This window comes from Culex quinquefasciatus, chromosome 3 (genome assembly GCF_015732765.1).
Source record: "Culex quinquefasciatus strain JHB chromosome 3, VPISU_Cqui_1.0_pri_paternal, whole genome shotgun sequence".
Lineage (NCBI taxonomy): Eukaryota > Metazoa > Arthropoda > Insecta > Diptera > Culicidae > Culex > Culex quinquefasciatus.
This window is the reverse complement of record NC_051863.1, coordinates 65375637-65401664: the sequence shown is the minus strand read 5'-3', so window position 1 is coordinate 65401664 and position 26028 is coordinate 65375637. Positions and strand designations below refer to the sequence as shown.

The following is a 26028-nucleotide window of genomic DNA, read 5'->3' as shown; positions in this document are numbered from 1 at the left end:
CTCAGCTATCATAACGCGCCTTATAGCTATTGAGTTCGTAACTATTTCCTCGTAATTTTCCCGCCCACAGTTTTCCCAGAAATTGCTGCTGGGCGCTTGCCTCAGTGTTGCCACCAAGATGCGACACCTGGCCGGGAGCTATTACCGCAGCTTCGTCGACGGGTACCTGCTGGTGTTTCTGCGCAGTGCCAAGTTCGAGGAACTGATGAAGCAATTGAGGTAAGTTATGGTGATTGGGGGAAGAAAGTGCAAACCTTTGAGCTATGTTTTTGGATGTTTTTTTTGTATGGGGACTTGTATGGAAAATCTGTAGATGCAGAATGGCTTGGGTGGAATGAGTAATGAACCTACAACTTCCTGTTTGGTAGTCGAAAACGTTACCACCGTGCTTTGAAACGCTGGACTGATGAGCTAGCATCAAGCCGATTCTGTTAGAAATCAACTTTTTTTGCAGCAAACTTAGGACGACAGGTTTATGGGTGCCCGGGCAGACGGTAATAACAAAATTCATGCCATTTCAATAACAAATACTGTTCAAATAACAGAAAGTGTTATGCAACCTTCTTGAAAAATCCATTTTTGCATAAGAATTTAATAACAGTTTATGTTATCATAACAAAATTTGTTATCAATGTGATATTGGTTGACAGCCAAAACAACTTTGGAATAACATGTTTTGTTATGAAAGAATACCTCCAACTGTTATTGGAATGATCGGATTAGTTGTTAAAATAACAAAAAATAATAACAAAGAATTGTTCGAAGAATAGCTATAAGTGTTATAAGTCTGTTATTACAATGACAATCCAATAACAAAAATTTCATAACGACGAATAACAAATCTTGTTATGAATAACATAAAATGTTATTGGCCTAGTATTTTCAAATATCAAAAAATGTTATTCGCAAGCTATTTCGGTCTGCTCGGGTGCTTTTTTCTCCTTTGCGTGTACAAAAAAAATGCATGGACAAAATTTCACACAAATTGAAAAAAAAAATCGACTTCTCATTGTATTTTATGATTTAGATGCATCTTTGTTTTTTTTTGTTTTCCTCTACAATTTTGCCAAAGAGAGTATGGTGCTAACTTGCTCCTGAAAGAAGATATAGCGTCCTCAAAACTCGTCTAAAACGTGATTTTTGAGCAAAAACACGTTTTAGGCGAGTTTTGAACACGTTTTATCTTTTTTTAGGGGCAATCTATCATCCGTGTTTAACCAAAATGTCAAAATGTCAAAATGTCAAAATGTCTAAATGTCAAAATGTCAAAATGTCAAATTGTCAAATTAAACAATTAAACAATTAAACAATTAAACAATTAAACAATTAAACAATTACACAATTAAACAATTAAACAATTAAACAATTAAACAATTAAACAATTAAACAATTAAACAATTAAACAATTAAACAATTAAACAATTAAACAATTAAACAATTAAACAATTAAACAATTAAACAATTAAACAATTAAACAATTAAACAATTAAACAATTAAACAATTAAACAATTAAACAATTAAACAATTAAACAATTAAACAATTAAACAATTAAACAATTAAACAATTAAACAATTAAACAATTAAACAATTAAACAATTAAACAATTAAACAATTAAACAATTAAACAATTAAACAATTAAACAATTAAACAATTAAACAATTAAACAATTAAACAATTAAACAATTAAACAATTAAACAATTAAACAATTAAACAATTAAACAATTAAACAATTAAACAATTAAACAATTAAACAATTAAACAATTAAACAATTAAACAATTAAACAATTAAATAATTAAACAATTACACAATTAAACAATTACACAATTAAACAATTAAACAATTAAACAATTAAACAATTAAACAATTAAACAATTAAACAATTAAACAATTAAACAATTAAACAATTAAACAATTAAACAATTACACAATTAAACAATTAAACAATTAAACAATTACACAATTAAACAATTAAACAATTAAACAATTAAACAATTGAACAAAAAGGAAATTGCTTACAAAGCGAAATGAAATGCTTTTACTGTATCAGAACAAAGGCTTAATTTCATTCAAAAAACAGTTAAGCCAAAGTTTGTTATGAGTACATTGTTCCATCAAAATTAGGAAAAGTTAACCGTTTCCTGGATCAAAGGTGTAATTGAAATGCCAGTTACTCTCGCGCACGTAGCCTTTGACAACTTTGTACTGAGCAATTCTCTACGAAATAGTCAAATTTTAATTTTTGTATTTTTTAATCCTGCTGGAACTTTTTTGGTTCCTTCGGTATGCCCAAAGAAGACATTTTGCATCAATAGTTTGTCCATATAATTTTCCATACAAATTTGGCAGCAGTCCATGCAAAAATGATGTATGAAAATTCAAAAATCTGTATCTTTTGAAGGAGTTTTTGATCGATTCGGTGTCTTCGGCAAAGTTGTAGGTATGGATAAGGACTACACTGAAAAAATGATACACGGTAAACAAAATTGTGGTGATTTTTAATTTCACTTTTTGTCACTAAAACTTGATTTGCAAAAAACACTATTTTTATTTTTGTTATTTTTTGATATGTTTTAGGGGACATCAAATGCCAACATTTCAGATATTTTCAGGATGTGCCAAAAATCTGTGACCGAGTTATACATTTTTGAATCAATACTGATTTTAAAAAAAAATCGAAATATTTATCGCATTTCAAAAGCGTGTATTATTGAATGTTTGACCCTTTTGAAATGTTAGTCTTGATTCAAAAAAAATGAAAATATTGTTTTCGAAAAGATCGGAAAGTTTCACGAATGTTTCATACTTTAACATTGAAAATCGGACCATTAGTTGCTGAGATATCGACATTAGATAATGGTGAGTTGTTTAGGTGAGACTTAGAAAACATACATTTTTCTGTTTTTTAACCTTTGCATGGCAATATCTCAGCAACTAAGGGTCGTATCAACAAAGTCCGAATAAGCAAAATATAGAGCTTTTCAAAAATATTTTTTTCAAAAGTGGGCAAACATGGGCAATATTTTTAAAAAATCAATAACTGCGACTATTTTGAAAAAAGTTAAATAAAAATGGCTATAACTTGAAAACGATGAACTTTATCAAAATTTTATTAAAGTACTTATTGATTGCAAATTCAATTTTACATGGAAAATTGAAGTTTGAATTTTTTGCGACTAATATTTCGATTTTTGAAAAATCAGTATTGATTCAAAAATTCATAACTCGGTCAAAGATTTGTTGCATATTCTGGAAATTTCTGAAAAGTTGGCATTTGATGTCCCCTAACACATAAATAAGATTTAGTGACAAAAAGTAAAATAAAAAGTCACCACAATTTTGTTAACCGTGTATTTTTTTTCAGTGTAGTCTAGAGCGTCCAATTTCCCGGGGTTACAAAATTCCCGGGAAACGGGAAATTTTTAAAAAATTTCCCGGAAAAAAAAAAAAAAATTGAAAATTGATCTTATCCTGCTTCTGATTGATATTTTGCAACAAAATTGTATAGAACTGCAACTTTAATGTTCAAAATGAGTCAAACCATCCACATTAACGACCCCCGGGTCTTTTGTGGTCTCTATTGCAAGTTTCTGCTCGAACCTAGGAGTCCGAAGGCTTGAATGGAGAGAGCATCCAAACCTCTTTCTACTCCAAGGAAACTTCCACCCCAGTGTTTGAACTGACTACCTTTGGATTGCGAGTCCAATCGCCGCCAGCGATTCCACCGGAGTAGGCTTGGTTTGGTGTGTTGTTTGTACTTATGGCATGGAGACGACTCCTACACCTGGAAAGACTTAACGGCCTAACAACCAAGGCCGGGACCGACATTTTACTTCCTCATTCGATGGAAAATGAGTGTAGGGGTCAATGAATGGCTTGACTGCTTATAACAATCATACAACTTTGTAAAAAAAATAAAATTTTCTTATTTTATCAATTGATTTTTTTGTTAAGAAGTATTATTTTTTTAAATAAAATATTGAATCAGTGAGTAAAATCCATGCTTCTTAACCATAAAAATGCTTTTAAATTTGTCTCTGTTACCATTTCAAAGGAATATGTTTAAGAATAACGTTGACTCATAAAACAAAAAAAAAAATAAAAGCATGCAGAATTTATGTTTTTCATGTCAAATAACTTGTTCTAGACCGTAATTTTATCAACAAAACTCATTTTAAAGATTTTTAGGCTAAATTTTGACTTTTTATCAATTTCACCAAAAATTTATAGGTATATTGTTAAAAAACTTATATACTATGTTAAATAAAATTTACACATTGATTTTCTTTCTCTTCTTAAAAACTTATCAGCAACCTTAGTGATTGAATAAAATTTGAACACATTAAATCTGATTTTAACAACAAATATTTTGTACAAAGTCACCCCAATATGCTAAATACAATTTTCAACGCTACCGTAATCTGGGGTGAATCGGGACTACGGTCTGAATAGGGACAGCAGTTTTTAGAACACTTAAAGCTTTTAAATTTGGAAATGGATGTACACATTTTGTTGGCCTGAGTCTGTTCTAACCGAAACCAACCAGAAAAATCAAAATATTTTGCTCCAACATGGTTGAAACTGCTGTCCCAATTCGCCCCATGTGTCCCGATTGACCCCAGTTTACGGTACTAGTTTTCAAATACTTTTGAAAAACATTTTTTCCAACAATAGTGCATGGACCTTGTGTTTTACAAAATAATAATCTTGAGACAAACCTTACCAGTTGGAGAAAAAAATATAAAAACGGAATGAAATCCTATCATTGATACCCCGTTTTTCTTATAAGTTCAATATGCACAGTAGATTAAAATGAATAAAATTAAGTTAGGTTCTCTCATTAATAAAAAAAACGAAACTATTGGCACTACGCCCCCCGGGGCATGGCCTTCCTGTAACGTGGGATTTCTGCTCCAGCGCCTCTGACGAGACAGGAGAAACCGGGACCGACGTTTTACTTCACCATCCGATAGAAGCTCAGTGGATAAGGCGGGAATCGAACCCGCGTCTCATAGCATCATCGGGATCGGCAGCCGAAGCCGCTACCCCTGCGCCACGAGACCCACTACCCACTCTCTCATTAATATTTTTTTCAAATTAAAAAAAATTAGGACCAAAAAGTAAAAAAAAATTATACTTCCGCTTGAATTTTGGGGAATTCCCGGGAAATTAAAAAAAAAATCCCGGGACGGGAAATTGGACGCTCTAGTGTAGTCCTTATCCATGCCAAAGACACCAAATCGATAAAAAAAACCTTCTAAAGATACAGATTTTTTGAATTTTCATACATCATTTTTGTATGGACAGATGCCAAATTTGTAAGGAAAATTATATGGACAAACTAATGATGCAAAATGGCTTCTTTAGACATCCGAAGGCACCAAAAAAGTTTCAGCCGGATAAAAAAATACAAAAAAAAACGAATGACCAAAATCTCAGAGAATTGCTCTACTGCAGCTGGCAAACCCTCGGCTGGTTATGCAAAATTAAAGACTCACAGGCACACACAAACATCAAAGCACCTGTCCAAAAGCCACTCAAAAACAATTTCGTTCGCTTGCTCTATTAAAACTGCCTTAGTAATTCAATCCTGTTCTACTCTCACTTTTTTCCCCCCATTCGCAGATTTTCCCCCCTGGCAAGCCCCGCTGGACATGGCGCCACCGTCGACCGGAGTTCCAAAATTGGCCCCCTGCCCAACCTGGGTGGAATTCTGACCAGCGATGCCAACGGCGGACATTCCACGCCACCCCCACCGTCACTGATTCTGGCGAAATCCTACCCGATATTTTTGCTCCACCCGCTGCTCCAGCTGCTGCGCCACCACGCCGTCGACCACGGACCGGCCCCGCTGGAACAGTTCACGCGTCACCCCTGTCAACTCAATTATCTGGCCAGCCTGACGGCCCCGGTCATGGCAGTCCCAAGTGGCACCGTCGCAGGGCTGGGCTCAAATTGGTTTCTGAAAGCCGAGCTGTATTACATTCTGGACGTGCTGTCGGTTTCGGTTGAACACTGGCGGAGGCGGCGCCACGACGAAGACCCGGACGAGGAGGGGGCACTGCTGCTGGCGCTAGCATTTCGAGTGGTGCTCCATTTGAGTGATGAATTCTACCCCGCGGTCGGGAAGCTTTTCGACGAGGTGCTGTTTGTGCGGGAGTTTTACCGGTGGCAGTCGGAAACTGAGGTGGTCACGGCCGAGGAGATGCAGCGGTGGAAGTTCTGCTACAAGATGTTTGTGGATAGAATCAGGAGGACCAAGGTTAGTCTGGTGTGTTTTGCGGACTTTCAGTTCATCCTGGAATGGCAGGTGAACTGTTGATTTCGGATTCAATTGTCGTCTGTTAGCTCTGTTCATAATCCGAGTTGTTTAGACTCCTGGACAGGACAACAAAAGACTAGGAAGAAATTTTCTTCACGAAATCTTAAATTAGATTTCATTTGAATTTGTTTGGTTTTGATAAAACTGTGTGATTCTTTTGCATTGTTTATTAGTTCAAGCCTGTGGGGACGCGCAGTCATATTTTTACGTGATAATTTTTATTTTATTTGTAATCGCGTTAGCGACTTGCATGCATTCTTTATTCGCTAAAATTAGTAGAATCGCTACATTAGGTTCATAAAAGATAGAATGAGAATGAAAATTTTATATTGACTACGGGAGCGTTGTTATTAATTTGTGTATTGTACTTAGTAATATGCTTTTTCAGTTATTCTAGACTAGGCTAAACGAGAATCGTCTCGATAGCATTATCAGATATTTTCCTTGAGAGTAATAATTAAAATCCAAAATAATTAAAAGGGAATTGTCTCGACAGTACTGCCGCTCTAATCTTGTCCGTCCCATATGTAAAAAGTGAGTGCTGAGATAACGCTGTGAGAAGCCCAAAAAAAGTTTCACAATTTTTCTCATTTTAAACCAACATTTTTTATATAATTTTTTATACAGTTATTTCGATATTTGACTAAAAAATGCCACTATCATAAATTTTGTTTAAAAAATTAACAATTTGATGGTAAATTTGTGAAATTTTCAACAAGAGACCGACTTGACTTTATTTGTCCATAAATAAAGGCAGGTCAGTCATGGTATCAAGGTAGGCTTGAACATTTACACCAGAGGTTCATCCTGATTCAACTGTCATTTCCAGGTTTGTTTTGGGAGTTTCCAAGTAATTGATGGTCACCAAATGATACAAATTTGTTTATTCCAGATTTTTATAGGATTCCAAGATACAAAAATATGACCAGCAACGACACCAGAAATTTAAGAAATACAGAGGCAAATGACATATGAATGCAAATCTCAACTGCTTAACCGTAGAAATTAATTTTAAAAAAAATCCGCTTTTCGGAGGTGGAATCTTTTCCAGAACCCGGATCAAGCCTATTCATTCAAGACAAAATAGAACTTATTGTATGGTGTAGATATTAGCCATGACGGCATGCATTTTAATTTTTATATTTGTGGTTTTCCCTTGAAGAAGGAAAAAAGCAAAAAAGGTTTGAATTATTTCGTTTTCAATATTCAAAAATTTCTTCAAAAATGAACAGATAATGATAATTTTATGCTTTACGTATTCATAAAGACATACTCTGTAAAATTTAAACAATTCTGCATCCACTCAAACGATTTGCGAGACATTTCTATATGAGGAACTGACTTGCCTTTATTTTGCATATGGGACAGCACGAAAGTCATATTTATTTTGGAATTTTTAGAACAAACATTGCCTGTTCATTCAATAGGCTAAAATAACATGTAAAAAAAAGACTTTTGTGAAGTTTATCTCATTTTTGACAAAAATACATATGGGACGGACTAGATTGGAGCGGCAGAGTAGCACTCGATTGCTTGCCTTGAGAATAAAACTATAAACCTTAAACACACTCTGCCATTGGTCAAAACGCTTGCTTGGAGCGTATCCTAGACCTTATAACTCCCCAAAAACCGTCTAACTCCAAGCGAAACAAACTCGAGGAAACCGCGGAGATTTTCCCTTGGAGCATCAACACTTCCCGTCTTCCAAATGAGCAATTTTCCACCAAAACTTGATCAAAACCGGCAATGAATTTTATTTGTATTTTTTTATTTGACTCAAACTTTGTGCGGGCCTTCCCTGTGACCAAAGAAGCTATTTTGTGTCATTGGTTCACCAATTCAAGTCTCCATTGAGCAGTTCTCTCAGATTTCGGTCATTCGATTTTTTTTTGTATTTTTTAATCCGACTGAAACTTTTTTGGTGCCTTCGGTATGCCCAAAGAAGCCATTTTGCATCATTAGTTTGTCCATATAATTTTCCATACAAATTTGGCAGCTGGCCATACAAAAATGATGTATGAAAATTCAAAAATCTGTATCTTTTGAAGAAATTTTTTGATCGATTTGGTGTCTTCCACAAAGTTGTAGGTATGGATATGGACTACGCAGGAAAAAAAATGATACAAGGTAAACAAAATTTTGGTGATTTTTTATTTATTTTTTTGTCACTTAAACTTGATTTGCAAAAAAACACTATTTTTAATTTTTTTTTATTTTTTGATATGTTTTAGAGGACATCAAATGCCAACTTTTCAGAAATTTCCAGATTGTGCAAAAAATCTTTGAGCGAGTTATGAATTTTTGAATCAAAACTTATTTTTTTCAAAAATTCGAAAAACTGGTCGCAAAAATTTTTCAACTTCATTTTTCATTTTTCAAACATTCATTCAATATTAAGCTCTTTTAAAATGTTAGTCTTGGTTTAAAAATTTTAAAAATATTTTTTTCGCAAAATTTTACGAATGTTTCATATTTTAACATTGAAAATCGAACCATTTGTTGCTGAGATATCGACATTAGAAAATTGTGTGTTGTTTGGGTGAGACTTAGAAAACATAATTTTTTCTGTTTTTAAACCTTTGCATGGAGCCACGGAGAAGGAAGCCGGGGAGTACATCGGCAGGTTCAAGACCTGCAAGACCCGCTTGGACCAAGTAACCCTCGTCAGTTACATGATCTCCAAGTATGGAATTTAAGGAGTTTTTTTTTTGTTATTATATATTGTTTTACTGATCCTCGGTCCCAACCTGGTCACAGCACCTAAAAGGACCTAATAAAAATAAGCTAAGAAAAAAAAAACTTTGCATGGCAATACAGTAGTTGTTCGGTAACTGGGCGTTGTTTAACTGGGCTGCTTTTTAACTGGGCGCTCGATAACTGGGCCGTAGCCCAGTTAAAAAGCAGACAAACGTCAAAAAACCAAAACAAACCGAAATCACCGAGGGGTAAATGGATGCAAAAATCATGATCAACAAATAAAAAAACCTTTTTCTAACTTTTATGTAATTTCAAGTCACAATTAAAGAAATATGAAAAGTATCCATTGTAAACAAATTTGAGTAACTTTTATTTTTATATTTCATCAAATAAATATTGTGCATCGGTAGTCCCCTCGTTATTTTGCGTTCAGCCCAGTTAGCGAACAGCATTCGATGACTGGGCTACATTCTCAGCCCAGTTACCGAACAACTACTGTATCTCAGCAACTAAGAGTCGTATCAACAAAGTTCAAAAATGCAAAATATAGAAAATTTTCTCAGCTTTTTCAAAATTTCACATAAAGAGCTCCGTTTTCAAGATATAGCCACCGATAGTTTGATTTTAGCAAAATATTTGCAGTTTTTCGGTAACTATTTTTAAAGTTACCATTTCGCAAAATATATTTTTTGTTAAGTTCAGGAAATTTGCTATAAAATTGCCTAAGAGACTTTGAAGATTTGACTTCTGGTTGCTGAGATACAGTGGCCTAAAGAAAAAGAAACAGAATTGTTGTTTTTTTTTATGAAAACTAACATTTTAAAAGGGCCAAACATTCAATATTACGCCCTTTTGAAATGTGTGTCTTCACTAATTTTTTTTTTAATATTGTTTTTGAAAAGATCGGAAAATTTCACGAACCTTTCATATTTCAACATTGGAAATCGGACTATTAGTTGCTGAGACATCGTCATTAGAAAATGGCGGGTTGTTTGGGTGAGACTTTGAAAACTTCAATTTTCCTGTTTTGGGGACTATTCAGACAAAAATATTGGTGTACGGATTTTTTTTCCACACGAGCTCAATTTTCCAAAAACTGTATTTTTTATTTTTGAGATTTTTTGGTTTGTTTTAGGAAACACAAACCTGTCACTTTTAATCCATAGAGAACTATGTTCAAAATTTGGCCGCCGAGTTTTACATTTTTGAAAAAAAAAACGAAGTTTCATACATATAATTTTTTTGACCTTATTTTTAAAGTAAAATTTAATTTTCAATCGAAAATACTTAACAGATTTTGTGATTAAAGCAAAGTTTGATTTCAGCGAAATATTAGCTTTTTCCCATACATTTTGGAGATTTTCATCATTCAAACATCAAGCGTTTAGAGGGAGGGGTTCCCGTGGTCAGAATGAGCTCAAATTTGAAATTTATCCTAGTGATGGGCCAATATTTGTTTTTAGGGGGTAGCCCCTAGGAAGCCCGGACCACCCTAGGGTATAACAATAATTGAAAAAAATCAAAGTAGTTATGTCACAGACATAACCGGAATGGCGTAGACTACGTAAAGTTTTGATATGTGGATAGAGTTTTCCATATCTTAATGTTGAAGAATTAGCTAGATACTTGAAATACATTAACCCTCTACAACCTAACCCCGCCTTAAGACGGGCTTCGATCTAAAAAATCGCCAAAAATCAATTTTCCAACCGATTTTTGATCTTTTAAAGGCATTAGAAAGAAAAACTCTTAAAATTTTAGAAAATTTATGGGTTGGAAGTTTAACTTGGTTTATGTGACTTTGCCAATGTTTTTAAAAATGTAATTTTTTTAGGGGTGAACTTCGGCTGAGTTTTTTACTAACATTTTCTATATTTTCAGTAAACAGAAGTATGCAGTAATTTTTGTAGTGTCCCAGACTAGGCCTCTACGCATTGTTTTGCAATTTAAATGATGATGGTGCCATTCTATAGCAGAAAATGTGAAAAACATACAAAAAATTGAAAAAGTGACTGTAAAAACCTGAAAAAATTAGATAGGCAAAATGTAATTATATTAGGTGATAGAATTCAAAAGGACCAGGACCCGACGGAATAGCACCTGCATTCCTAAAGAACCTTGCAGAAGAATTAACATATCCACTGCATCATCTTTTCAACATGTCAATAAATACTGGAAAATTCCCACAAACATGGAAAAAGTCTTTTTTGGTGCCTATTTTCAAGTCAGGCCCAAAATCAGACATACGTAATTATCGCGGAATTGCCCTTTTGTCTTGCATTCCAAAACTTTTCGAATCTATTATAAATGAAAAAATCTTTCAGCAAGTAAAAACCGCATCACATGTAAACAGAACGGCTTTTTTAAAGGCCGCTCTACTAGCACCAACCTTTAGAATTTGTAAATTTTACACTGAATGCAATGCATAATCGCAATTTCGTAGAAGCAATTTACACAGACTTTAGTAAGGCATTTGACAGAATCGACATACCATTATTAATCTTCAAACTGCAGAAAATTGGAATTCAACCGAACCTTTGGAATGGCTTAAGTCATATTTGACTAAGCGCGAACAAATTGTTCGCTTCCAAAATGTACTATCGGAATCAATTCACGTCACCTCTGGGGTTCCGCAAGGATCCCATCTAGGACCTCTTCTTTTCATCTTGTATGTAAACGACATTTCCTTCATTCTTAAAAAAATTAACGTACTTGTATATGCAGACGACATGAAATTGTATATGGAAATAGGAAATGCCAATGACAGTCATGTATTCCAAAACGAAATTAATCTTTTCTACACATGGTGTAGTAAAGCCTACTCCAATTGAATGTAAAGAAATGTAACTCCATTGCCTTCAGCAGAAAACATGAAACACCAAACATAACAGTATTATTAGGAAACCAACCAGTAGAAAAATGCAAAGTAGTACGTGATCTAGGTGTCATCCTAGACTCACAACTAACTTTGTAGAACACTATAACACAATAATAAACAAGGCAAAAAGTACATTAGGCTTTATAAAGCGCTTTGCATTCAACTTCCAGGACCCGTATACTATTAAATTACTCTATATAACGTATGTCAGGCCACTCTTGGAATACTGTAGTATCGTCTGGAATCCATACTATGCCGTACACCAAGCACGTATTGAATCTGTCCAAAAACAATTCTTACTGTACGCACTACGTAAACTTAACTGGACTGCATTTCCTCTCCCATCGTATGAAGCACGCTGCATGCTCATAAACATACAATCATTACAAGAACGTCGTAAATTTGCCATGCTCTCTTTCATCAACGACATTATTTCTCAACGCATACAGTCAGCAGCATTATTTTCAGTAATACGCAATAGTATTCATGAACCAAGCCGTACTCTAAGACATTCACCACTTTTTAGAATAACTACATACACGACAAATTATTTAAAAAATTCGCCATTAAATCAAATGATGCGCTTTTATAATGAAAATTCACAGTACATACATTTCGACATGTCTAAACCGGAACTACGAAAAAATCTGTACAATTGAAATAATATCTAGTATGTAAGAAAATTGTAAGTAGTCTACATAAGCTTGACGAATAAACAATAAACAATAGGCCAAATACTACCAAAAACAAACATAAACTAAACAAGATAAATGCAAATTAAAATACTAAAAATTAAACAAGAAAAACATAAAACAAGAGAAGTAAAGTTTTTCGTAGAACAAAAGTTGCTCAAAATGACCGCCTGAACACGGGAAAAATAAATATTTTCGAAAAAAAAAATTGGGCAGTAGAGGGTTAACGGAATAAGATCGTGAATGGTCCTCTCCTGCTGCTGTCGCTACTTTCTCCTCAAAATAGGTACTTGACATTCCCGTCCCTGTTTGGGAAGCGCTCATTTTGCTGGCAAAATCTCTGCATTTTGAAAACATTAAATTGTTTCAATAGTAAAATTATTTTGCCAACAATGAAAATTTAATAGCAAATTGCTGGATAATTTTCGAATCGAATGGAACATAAATCGTGTCGATTTGATTGAAGGGAAGGAAGATACAAGCGTTTGACGGATGACGCAGTATTCCAGGGCCTTCGGCCCGGGTTTTTTGAACTGGTACCCCAGTACCTTCGAGTAAGACGTAGTCTACGTCAAAATTAGCTTTGAAATTTTGCGGTTCTCAATGAAAATATTTATTTTAACGCGAAATTTATGACCTTGTCATAGTTGTTCAATATGATGCCATAGTTTCAGAGGGAATTGATAAAATCTCGCTAACTTTTTCATAGGACATAGGGAACCCATGGCGCATTGGTTGTTTTGAAAAAGTAATCCATAAATACTGTAATGCCAAAAAATACCAAAATGTGGTACACGGTCATTGACAAATGTTGTAATTTAGCAATATCAAAACAATATTGGTATGATAGCTAATTTTGCTCTTGCATAATCCTTAGACAAATTTAAAGGGTTCAGGAATATCAAAAACTGTATTATTACGCATTTTCCTTGTTATTTACCCCCGCTCGGGACATTTTCCTAAACATATCAAAACAGTTTACCTTAGACTGAAACTATGAACTTTCAAATAAGGCTAATGTAATGGAGCCATCCATATAACACGTAGAAACTTTTAAAGAAATTTATTTTTCTTCATTATTCATATTTCTGTAATAGTTTGTAGAAGTTTAATACACAAATCTTAAAATGTTCGAGAAATTATTTCAAACATCTAAAAACACATCTGTTTATTTTTCAAATTAAAAAATATTACCTTGATATTCATAAACATGGTCAAGAACGATACGTTCAATTCTTGAAATTGGTTTAATTGGACCCAGTGTAACAATTTCAAGTTTTCCACTGGAAAAGCTTTCCTGGGAATTCAGCATTCAAAGAAACTGCTTTCCCTCTTTTGAAATGAAACTTTTCCTCTCGAAACTAAACATTTGCCACGTGGCTCTCTCTCTCTCTCGTTATATTTCCAGGGACTATCAACAACGCCATCACGCAACACCTTCACCATTGGATCCGCCTGGCGCACGCCTCTTCTTCCGACCACCTGGCCATACTCGCCGCTCTATCTGCTGCTGGAACAACTCGAGCAAGGTTTGCCGAAACCGGGCGAGAACCAGGTCGCCGAAGAGGTGCTCATTCCGTTGACGCTGAAATTCTCCGAACTGGCCGAGGCCAACTCGGTGCGCTTCGTGACGGCCACCCAAAAGTTGATGTATCTGATGGTGGCCTTCCTGGGGCCGGACTCTCGCTTCCTGGAGCCGGACCTGTCCGCCCTCGTGACCCGGCGTATCGACGGGCTGCGACGCGACGCAGCACAGTTCGATTTTGACACCCGGCTGGAGGAGCGCAAAAGTTTCCACGGTCTCTATCAGCTGCTGCTGGACGTCTTCCAGAGCTCGAGCTACGGTCACGCACCGTTCAGTGCGCTCGTGATGGCCCCGCTGGCCCAGCAGTACGACATCCAGTGGCGTAACCTGGTTTGGTCGGAGCACGTGGCGGTGCTGAGATTTATCACCTGCAGCGAGCAACAGGTAATGCTGGGGATGGGGATGTAACTTTAAACTAGTGCAGGGTGGTAACTCAGTTTTGGTTTTGAGTTCGTGGGCTAAGCGAAAAGGAAAAAAATAATTTAAAAAAACACATAACATACAAATTTTATTTATTTTTTTTGTGGAGCTCAAAAAGGCATTCGGAGGCTAAAAAAAATAAATAACAAGCCTTAGTCTCAACATTTGAATGCAAAAAGTGTTTGTCCTTCCGACAAGGATTTCGCTTAACGGTTCCATCGCTGAGAATCCGGAGGACGCTGCAAACGTCTTTGCTGACTTCTTCAGTAGCGTTTACGAGGTGGATGCACCTTCTGTTTGGACCGATTATTTAAACGACCGTCCAACATACGATATCTATTTTCCTCAACCAGAATTCTCACAAGCAGACGTAAAATCCGCCCTGGACGCTGTCGATCCATCGAAAGGTGCCGGTCCTGATTGGCTCCCACCTTCCTTCATCAAACGGCATCTCTGTGCATTTAGCCAAACCAGTCAGCGTCATTTACAACCGTTCTTTGTTTGAAGGAACTTTTCCTGAAGAATGAAAACTTGCAGCGATCACACCCATTCACAAAACCGGTAGTACAACGGCTGCTGAAAACTACAGGTCAATCTCTTCATCCTGTCCTGCCTGCCTTAAGTTTCGAGGTGCTTGTCCACGAGGGTGAAAAGAAGGTCATCAGTTTCCAACTTGATGTCGTACGTCAACACATTTTCATCGCGAATCTCGAAAAAAAAAATCAAGCAATCCGACGCAAGCCTTTGATAGGTTGGGTTTTCCAAGTTGGCTGACTGCATAGATCCGATCGTACTTGCACGGCAGATTTTGCTACGTCCGTCTCGGTAGCGTCCATTCGAGGAAATTCCCGATTCCATCTGGAGTCCCACTAGGCAAAATCTCTAAATAAAATGTGTACCAGTTTTATTTTTCTGTTTTTTTTTATTATTTTCCGTGCTTGATTCGTTTTTTCCGTGCATAATTCCATTTGATTCGGTAGCAAACAGGCTGAATACCGGGTACCAAAGTGAAATCCCGAAGAACTCAGAGTAAATTTGCTAGACGTCGGGTGCAAATTTGATTTGCTTCGATGTTTGTCCCCAGCGCTGGAGATGCGCTTATGCGCGGCTTGTATAAAATCGAAAATATATTTTCGGAAGGTTCCTGAGGAGTCCGACAACCAGGGCTGCGGAGTCGGGTCATATTTCAAGCGACTCCGACTCCTACTCCGGCTTTAAGCCCCAACCGACTCCGACACCAACTCCGGCCTAACAACTCTAGCCAACTCCGACTCCGACTCCGACGCCACATATTTTCCACATATTTTCAAATATTTAAAAAATAGTTAGGCTGGTACAAATATTTTTAAAAGTTTTTGTCACCCCCCACAATAAACTTCAAAATTTCAATGAAAATTCAAGTGCAACCAGCTTAAATCAAATTAAAATACATTCTTCTGCGTTTTAAATCATTTTTAGCATGTTTGGGTTTATTAAAAAATCTTAAGATTTTTTGAAAATTTTCGATGCAAAATCTTTTTTTTTCGATTTCGAGGGACAAAAACTTTTTTAAATATTTGCATCGGCCTTAACTAATCTTTTGATAACATTGATAAATAGGATTATTTTAATAATCTCCAAGTGTCATGTTTTTCACAAGGAAAATGTAAGCAAAACTTTATTTTAAAGATCCATTGGTTTTTATTTTAGACGTACATGGACATCACGCCATGGCTGAAGGAGATTATTATTGCAAATCAATGTACCTAACAATTGCCTTCGTGGAAAGGACGCTTAAGGGGTGCTTGTCAAATATCCGTGACCTAGAAAATATTTTACCTAGGGATCTTTAATTTTTTTTTTAATTTTTTATATATTTAAAAGGAGGCGCGCAATACTTCTTGAATCTTCACCTAAAACAAAGCTTAATGAATTATCGTGCGCCTCCATTAAAATATATGAAAAAAAACTTTATATCGATTAAAAAAAACAAAAATCCACAGGTAAAATGTTTTCTAGGTCACGGATATTTCAAAATGACCCTCTAAGTTACTTTTCCAAGATGCTCTTATGAGTAAATTGATTTGCAATGATAATCACCTTGCATCATATTGGCGTGGGACGGGTCTAGCTCTTTTCCCCGAAAATCATTTCCCCTAATCGGCCACTTCCCCGAATTCTCATATGTTTGGCACTCATTCCTAACTCCAATCAATTTCCTGATTTACTCTATTTAAACAACTTATTTTGCTAAACTTTTGATAGGAACTTGCCTGCTCAATTCTTGTGGAGCTATATTTATCACTCGATTTCAGTTGAAAACACTTTTAATGAGCTGTAATTGTATGTCAAAGTACTGATATGGCAACATTATAGGCACGTTGGAATTAGATTCTGTTCCCCTTCATAAGGCTGGTACAAATTTTATTTAAAGTTTTTGTTGATTATACTTTTCGCCATAAAATTAAATCTCAAACCAGCAACGTGAATAAAATGATTAGTGTGAACGGAGTTCTGAACTACGCTAATCGCACGGTATGTTTTTTGAATCATAAAAAATAACAAAACTTCTATTGCATTATTATTATCATGTCTAGGGTTAGTGAAATTTCACGATTTCGCGGACAGCGTGAAATCCGCGAAATAAGGCTTTTTCCGCGAAATCCCGTGAAATTTTATGTTTGTGTGAAAATGTAACGATCTTTCTCAAAATAATTTCTCAAACTCAAAAAGGAATAAAAATGATCTTATGAACTGCTGTAGAATTAAGCGAGTGGTTTTATTATTAATATACACGGAGAAAAAAGAGTTCCCAAAATCGTGAACAAGTGTTCATGAAAATGGGAACCTCAAACAAAGTGTTCAAATCCCATGGTACGATTTTGGGAACTCTTTTTTCTCCGTGTAGGGTTAGTTATTTTTGACAATTTCGTGGACGGCGTGAAATTTGTGAAATTTATCAATTTTCTCAATTTTTTTTATATAACAACTTAATAAATATTTCATCCAAAATTTATTAGTTTTCAATTTAAAAGCTTGAATATATATGTTGTCAAGTTGATTAGATTTTTGATTTCTTTTAGAAACTAACTAAATTTAGTAATAGGGTATTTGTCCCTATTTTGGGCCGAGTGCACTTTTTATTTGATGTATTCTCAAAGGCTGCTACAGGTAGCCTTGCTTTTATTACATGAATAAGTTGGTTTTTTTAATGCTTTTTTGACCAAAATACTTTATATTTCTGTATAAGCCCGAGAAACTGAAACATTTTTTGTCCCTATTTTGGGGATATTGCTTCTAGCATACGACCTTCTTTGTACATAGTTTCGGCCTACCTTCTGATTGGTTGAAATCTCGAAGCACGTGGCGAACTTTTTTGATGTACGGTTCAGCCCCAGCTCGTACAGTACAGCCGCACAAATTCGGTCGACAAACATGCTCAATCGTTGTGATGTTTTAAGCCACAAATCAACATTAGAACGATTGATTGAGCTTGGACATGATTTATATCATTCTTTACGAGTTTTAAACATAATAAAACATTTGTTGCGTAGCCAAACAACAAGCCTGTAATATGCAAGAAACACTGTAACTTGTGCGAAGCGCACACACACTGTCACAATTTGTAGAAGTGCAAATGGACTGAATATAGAGCCATAGAGTTATCTACGTGCGCATGTATTGCGTGTAAGTACACGAAAAAAGTAAGGTTAAATTTTGTACCGACCAGCGAATCAAATGGTGTGCTAGTGTGCGTGAGAGCGGGCTTAGATAACTCTATAGAGCTATCTAAGCCCGATCTCACACATACTAGCACACCATTTGTTTTGCTGGCTGGTACAAAATTTATCCTCACTTTTTTGCGTGTACGTACACACAATACATGCGCACGTAGATAACTCTATTCTCTCCGAAATGGACAAAGTAACTATAATCAGTTTTTTTTATTGATTTGGTGGCAGTTTGGTGATTGTTTTTTGTCTGCCTGTGTGGATCAATCGGACCGCGCACTGGACTCACAATCCAGAGGTCGCCGGTTTGAATCCCGGGGCGGACGCAAAAAATTCTAAGTGTAAATACCTTCACACTTAGGAGACCCGAGAGGCGGAGTCTTGTCGCAAAAAGAACGATACACGCCTGTGGATCCGATGACGAAACCGCAAGGTTTAAGAGGGCCACATTATAAGGTGTTACGTCGATTCCAAATCGAGTGCAAATATGAATATTTTGAAATGTTTAGCTTGGAAAATGTTCCCGAAAAACTAGTTAATAGTCATATATAGGCTTAGTGATTTTTCACGCTCGAAAATTGCAAATTTCACGGGGACCTCAATTTCAAAACACCGAATTTCACGCAAATTTCGCGGAACACGAAAAAAGATAAAATAACTCTGAAAATTGTATGTTTAAATCACGAAAACTACTTACTTACCCGAGCATGGGTAAATAACAAGGGAAATGCAAAATAATACCATCAATACCAAATGTTGGTTTTCGCGAGCCCTTGAAAAAATGTCTAAAGTGTAAGTTAATACCAATCTCTGGTATTATACCAAATTTTGGTATTGTTTTGTTATTGAGTAAATGTTAGAAAAATATCGAATTTTGACATACTGTTACTTACTTACATACTTAAAAACGCAAATCTACTCCAAATTAAAGCCAACTATTTTATTTTGGTCTAAAAAAGTCATTTGATGATCTTTATAAATTAGGGAATACCATACATTGGTATTGTAAAGGTATTTTAAATAAAAATATTATAAAATAAAGGTGGTTCATAAAAAAATCTATTTTAAATGATGTTTAACATTCTTAAAAGTATGCTGATACATTTGAAATTGAGCATGAGCATGAGCATGAGCATGGTTGACTGCTAATGAGCTGCTACTCCGTTATTGACAGATCAGCTGAAGTTAAACAATGAATCAAAAATGATCAGTGGGAGCCAACCATCCGTTCACTGTTCAACCTCTGAAGATCCCTACTTTATTAGTCAATACCGGCGCCCTCCCAAGAAGCCTGCAGTTCAACGAAAGGAAGGAATGTTAGTCCGATAGTTGAAGTTGCAGACTCATCAAGCACACAGTTTTTCGCTATATACTTGTTGATACCGCTTGAGACCGTTGAATCCACAGCATCTCCTTCAAGCATCACATGATTATTATTTTTTTGGGTTAGTAGGATAAGGTATTGGCTTTTCGATGCCTCCCGAGCTACGATGCTATGGGGAGGACTTTCATAACAAACCCGTCGGCGAGCCTTCTGAGCAACGATGCTATGGGAAGGTCTTTCTGGTTAACAAACAAAGTCACTCACATACAATTATTTCACTCCACTATTAATTAATCCAAAATGTCAGTGCGTCTTTCGATCATTATATAGAAATGGCTTTTTCACCATAAAAAAAACCTTATTCGAAAAAATATATACAATTTACCCGACGCCATGCCTTCCGATCAACGATGATATAGGAAGAGCTTTGAAAATCACAAAACAATTAATTAAGATCACAAAAAAAAATCACAAAAAAACACCAATTACTCAACGAAAATTACGCTCAAGACACAAACTATTCAGTAAGTCATGCTATTATTCGATTACCACAATCACTCACCCCATACGAATAGCGACACAAAAGCACACCAAAAAATTAACCTGAATAATCACGACTTCGCGTCCCCACTTCCAGCGCACCAATCTATGCTGATACATTTGAAATTGAAAAGAAAAACATTTATATATTTAGACGATTAACTTTACGACAACAATAGGTTTAACGTGAAAAAAAATAAATTTTATAATGGATTTTATTTAACATTGTGTGCCTTTTGCGTCATAATCGATAAACTCAAAAAAATAATGTCAATCTTTGTTATTTGATGAAATAACTCTTTCAATACCAAAATGTTGGTATGCATGTGGTATTCGAACTTCGTTCTAAAATCCTTTTAATATTGAATTTGTGTTGAATCCTATTCAGTTGGAATCATGCATCCTCAAAAATCTCACGAAAAATGCCACGCTGCCTGGGCTATAACCTTTCTCGTTCTGGTTTAGTTTGTTTCTCTTTCGTTGAATTTCCTGATATTTTTGCCTGCAGCTAAAACATGTTGATTGTTGATGCAGCAGCAGCTCGTTTTCAACAAGCGTTGATAGCTCAGTTGGTAAACGGGTAGCTAAAATGGTGTCTGCACCTTACCTGTCATGAGTTCGATTCCAGTATTCCTCTAGTTTTCTTTACCTGATATATTTTGGCTCTCCAAGCAAGACTTCGTTTTCCTGCCTGTTCGAAGGATTTAAATATAGCATCAAAATTCTTCCCATATCTCATTGCAATCCCATTAGCCAAATTGAATTCCCGTTGTAATTCTATAGAGAATTCTCATTGTTTTTTGTCCAACGAGATTTTTATTTACCCGGAAAGTTGTAATTTGTCTGGTATTCATTTGCCCTTGGAATGGCACGTTTTGGCATTGCTTTGGTCTTCCCCATACAGTTTTTTGGTATGATTTCATGGTATTATACCATCTATTACTGGGCAACCAAGGGCACATTTTGGTATTTGTTATTATACCAAGTAATACCAAAATATGGTATTCCCGTGTTATTTACCCCTGCTCGGGTATGCGTAGAAGTTCAACGCTGGGACAAACAGACTTGGTGTTGTTTTCAATGATTTTCTGAACAAATTATTAGATTTTGTGTGTTTTTTCTGAAAATTTACGTAAAATTAAGCATAAAAATTATAAAAAGTCAGAATCGTCCAAAAATTACATGGGACAATTATGCGTAGAACGGCAGTTTAGCACATACAAAATATTTTTTAAGGTTTTCATCTCACTTATCAAAAAGTAAATTTAAAATCAAAAGGAAAAAATAATGTAATCTGTAACAAATTCAACATTATTATTGAAAATGAGAACAGAAAACATAACAAAGTAGAATTTTTTAACTTTCACGTGAATCATCCACCCAAATAAGCAAATATCGTTAGGACTCAGAAAGAATCTGAAATGTTTTTAACAGTTTTAAAGAAATACTCTTCATTTTTATTTGCTTTATTTTTTTTGTTTCAAATAAAATAGCAGTAAAATTTTTATTGCAGCGAACGAAGATGGTAATGGTCAGAGGCGACTCGTGCCCGAATGTAGTACCTGTTTAATGTTATTTTTTTTATTCTTTATTATAGAGTTTTTCAGCCGGAGGCTGATTCAACTCTTTTGGATGATTTGACTTCGTGCTTGAAGTTGACCAGGTTACAATGTTGTTTTTAATAAATATTGATTATAGATCGCAGTAAATTTTTGAACCTTTTTGTTAAAAAATGTCTTTGAAGCTTTTTTCTTTCCAATGGCTTTTATTTTTACGTTTTATTATTTTTATACTATTATAATTTTCTGTTTACTTTTTATCTTGTTAAAATGTATTTGTAAGACTTAATCATTAGCGTGGCGAATGTATAGAAAAATAGAGCAATCGCTCTGCCATCCTTATCGAAATTCAAGGGAAGTTATTGAATATTGTACTAAATTTCAAAACTATTCATCAGGATGTTCAGAAAAAAATACCACATCCTTCACAAAGGAAAACTGTTTGTTGGGCTTTTTTAGGCCCAACTAATATTGCGCGTATTGAGAAAAAATCAGTTTTGGTGATTTTCTTGTAGGGGTCTCAAAGATAGGAGCGCAAGCGTATTTCAAATTCATCGCAGCAACCGTGTAGATTTCAACTTTCCATTGCTGTCACATTTTTACAAATGTTAAGATAAATGTCGGTTTCCGTACCAGGTCGGATGGGGGCAGAACGCGAGCGTGTTCACCAGTGGCCACCTGTTTCCGGTTCCGGAGTGACCAACTTGGGTTAGAGGATATTGGCATTACTACAGATAATTATATTTTGCAATTCCATGATGTTTGATTTGTCGCACATTCCGGAAGTGTCCTCCAGTGGCCACGGGTAACCGATTCCGGAGCTTAATATCCAACATGACGAGTTTCTAGCTGAACATTATTGGAAACGTTTTTGCGGTACCAAGAAACCGGTTCCGGATTGGCCACAGTTGGCTGGAACCGATTTCAAACTATCAGGGGCTGTATGTAGTGTACCTATGTGATGATTTACAAAAAAAAAATCCGGTTGAAAAAATGGGCCCACTGTTGATTTTGTAACAAAAGCTGTAAAAATCATGTTTTAGTATATTCCACGGGTTCTACTTTGGAAAAATTATCTATACGGGAGCTTAAAGTTGAGGTAATAACCCGTCAAATGCAACCGGAAGCAATCCGCTAGGTGTTATCGTTTCGGAGATACAGGTCCTCAAATTCGGGTCCTCAAAAATGTATTTTTTCGGTAGTAGTAGGTTCCCGGTGGTCACAGTGACCAAAACCGGTTCTGCCAGTCAGAATCGCAAAGAAGACATCCTAACCTTTCATTTGCGGCCAAGACATCCAAAATCGGTTGAGATTCCGAATTTTGGAAGCCAAAAACATTTCTGGGTCATATAGACCCCAGAACCATAGGTGTATGCATGAAACGAAGGCCATGCCCGGGTAACCTTCATGGAGGTTCTCCTCAGGGCATGCCACGATTAGCGTATGCCTGGGCAGCTGGTTCACCAACGAGGGGGAAACCTGCCCGACGAAACCAACAACGCCCGCTGAGCCTCCGTTCGACGGAACGATACAGCTTGTTGCGAAGGTCGCAGATTCCGGCACTTGTACGAATGCCAACGAACCGGCCGCAAAGGTCACAGAACCGCAGATTCCGTAATCAAAGATCAGTCAGTTAAAACCGACAGCCATCACCAAAAGTCCCAACGATTTTTTTTTTCAGATTGACAATCAACATGTTTTTAAATTTTTTGTCGAAGCCTACTCTCTTGCCTTCTCTATAGATTTTCCATTGCGACGATATCTTTCTGCGGCGATTAATTGGAGCGCAGGATTCTAATTTTTCTCGAAATGATTAATATTGAGCTAACTTGGTTAAAAACTAAATTGACATTTTACTTTATACTTTTTAGAACCAGGCCGTATCGCTTTTGATCCTTTGTAAAATTTTTAGAGAATTGAATTTACTCACTGTTATGTCATGGTTTTGGAATTCAATTTCTGAATAAAAAGAAGGGCTTCTGATGTTAAAAATAAAACTATATTGACAAGAATCCGAGATAATTAAAATATTTGTTTTTAGCATCAGTGAAAAAAAAAGTTTTCAGAGCAAATTCATGCTACAATATATGATAATAATATATTCAACTACAGTGAACCGGACCAACAGTCTGAATAAACACAGTCGTTTTTGGAGCATTTAATGGCATCAAATCTTAAACTTTTTAGGACTGTATCCGCTTTTAATACAACCACCCTGAAAATAAAATAACGATCATGGTTGAATCTACTGTCATAATTCTTCTCATGTGTCCCAAGTCCAGAAAAAACACAGTACTTTTTTGTTTCAATTGTTTCAATTCAATCTATCAATCACACTATCTAAACTTAACAGTACATCACTTTCCAGTAGAGCAAGAATCCACTAGTAACCAAGAAGATCGAAGAGGTTCAACGCGCGCAGTTGAACATTCCAGTTTTAAAACAAGCCATCACCAGTCTGCGCAAAACAGCCTGATGCCTAAAAGTGTGCCAAATATAGAGCAATATCTGTGGTGCTCTCGCGCTCTCTCATTTATTCATGCTCTCAACGTGCTGTCAACGCGCTGGCTTGTTTACCTTTTGCAAGCAGCTCCCTGCAGAGCTGAGCGAGCTAAGTCAGCTGGGGCCTGGGGTGGCATTTCGCTCTCTCCCAAAAATGCTGTCAGTTCACGCTCTCAGATTGAACCAGATTTACCAACACATCGATAATGCCGCTGCGTATGAATAGGAAGCTCTTTACATGTGTTGATTTTTTTCCGTATGGAGATTTTTTCCCCGACGTTCAGAGGGTCGGTGTGAACGCGACGAGCATTTGCGCGTGGCCCGCCAGGCTGGCTCGCTTTAGTATTGGTGGGTTGTAAAGAGAGGTAAAGAGTAAAGGGTGGCGAGCCAATGTTTTTTTGGTGCATGCAGCGCTGCTGAACATAGTACGTCGATTTTGTTAACGTATATTCAAACAAAAATTGTAATTGTATGTTGCTGGTTGAAAAAGCACTGTGGTACTTAAATAAAAAAATTATCCGCTTGAAATCGGCTACCTGTTCAATGAACAGGTTGAACAGGTGGACGAGTCGCCTCTGGTAATGGTACATATCATGCTTTTCAATTGAAAACTAATAAAATTTGCTTAAACAGTCTTTATGGATGATATATTTATTGCTTATTGCGAGATAAAATCACGTTTCTCTTTCGCTGTGAGTGACAGGAGATTATTGCCGCCTATCTACCGCAGAGTAAAAATCAGCAAGTTGAACTGAAATTCTACGTTGATTTGGCTGTCAACTTGATTTGTTTTGAATATTTTCCAAAAAGTCAGCTGAAAACTCAGGGCAACCTTTGACAACAGCCAAAAATTTGTTCTGCGGCTGTCATGCGTCCATTATCTTGCGGTCGTTTCACCGCGCGTGAAATCTAATTATTGACGCCCGCAGTAATATTATGTTATTATTTAAAAAAATGATTTGAGGAAATTTATAAAAACGGAATCGACGTAACACCTTATAATGTGGCCCTCTTAAACCTTGCGATTTCGTCAACGGATCCACAGGCGTGTATCGTTCTTTTTGCGACAAGACTCCGCCTCCCGGGTCTCCTAAGTGTGAAGGTATGGGCACGGGGAGAGGGCACCGAATACCTATATTTACACGTAGAATTTATAAATTTCACGAATTTTTCGCCGTCAACGAAATCGTCAAAAATCACTAACCCTGTATTTGTAATTGAACCAAGGTATTCATTTGCTTAATCCTACAGTAATTCATAAGATTATTTTCATTCCTATTTGAATCTGATAAATTATTTTAAGAAATATCGTTACAAATCTCCACAAACATAAAATTTCACGGGATTTCGAGGAAAAAGCAAAATTTCGCGGATTTCACGCTGTCCGCGAAATCGTGAAATTTCACTAACCCTAGTCATATACTACCCTTCTTGCCCGATAAAACTTTGGCATTTATTGACTTTTATTATAATATTGGAATGTATAAAAAACAGTTCTCACAATGTTTTCTCAAAATAAAATACCAGAATTTGTTTAATTCTAGCATAAATGAACGCAATTTTGTGAAATTCTAGACAAATCCTAGATTTAAGTTTGGGTGCTCTTTCCATCCAATTATTCGAACGTTTAGACCAGGGGTGCCCAACCTTTTGGCCCTGCGGGCCAGATCTGATTTTTCTGATGGAGTGGCGGGCCCGGAACTAGTATTTGACAAAAAATGAAAAAGAAGACAATATTTTTTCATAATATAATTTTGAAAAGGTTCTTTTAAAGTAAACAAATCAATAGACTAGTA

General features: G+C 35.9%; 1 protein-coding gene across 1 annotated transcript in view; it reads left to right on the top strand.

The window, feature by feature from the left end:
- LOC6053704 (RNA polymerase II-associated protein 1) overlaps positions 1-26028 on the top strand; it is an 82977-nt gene that overhangs the window by 54803 nt on the left and 2146 nt on the right. The window contains exons 5-7 of the mRNA XM_038259723.1: positions 71-219; positions 5629-6265; positions 14001-14561. Coding sequence (XP_038115651.1) covers positions 71-219; positions 5629-6265; positions 14001-14561 — 1347 coding nt within the window. The remainder of the gene's footprint in view (positions 1-70; positions 220-5628; positions 6266-14000; positions 14562-26028) is intronic.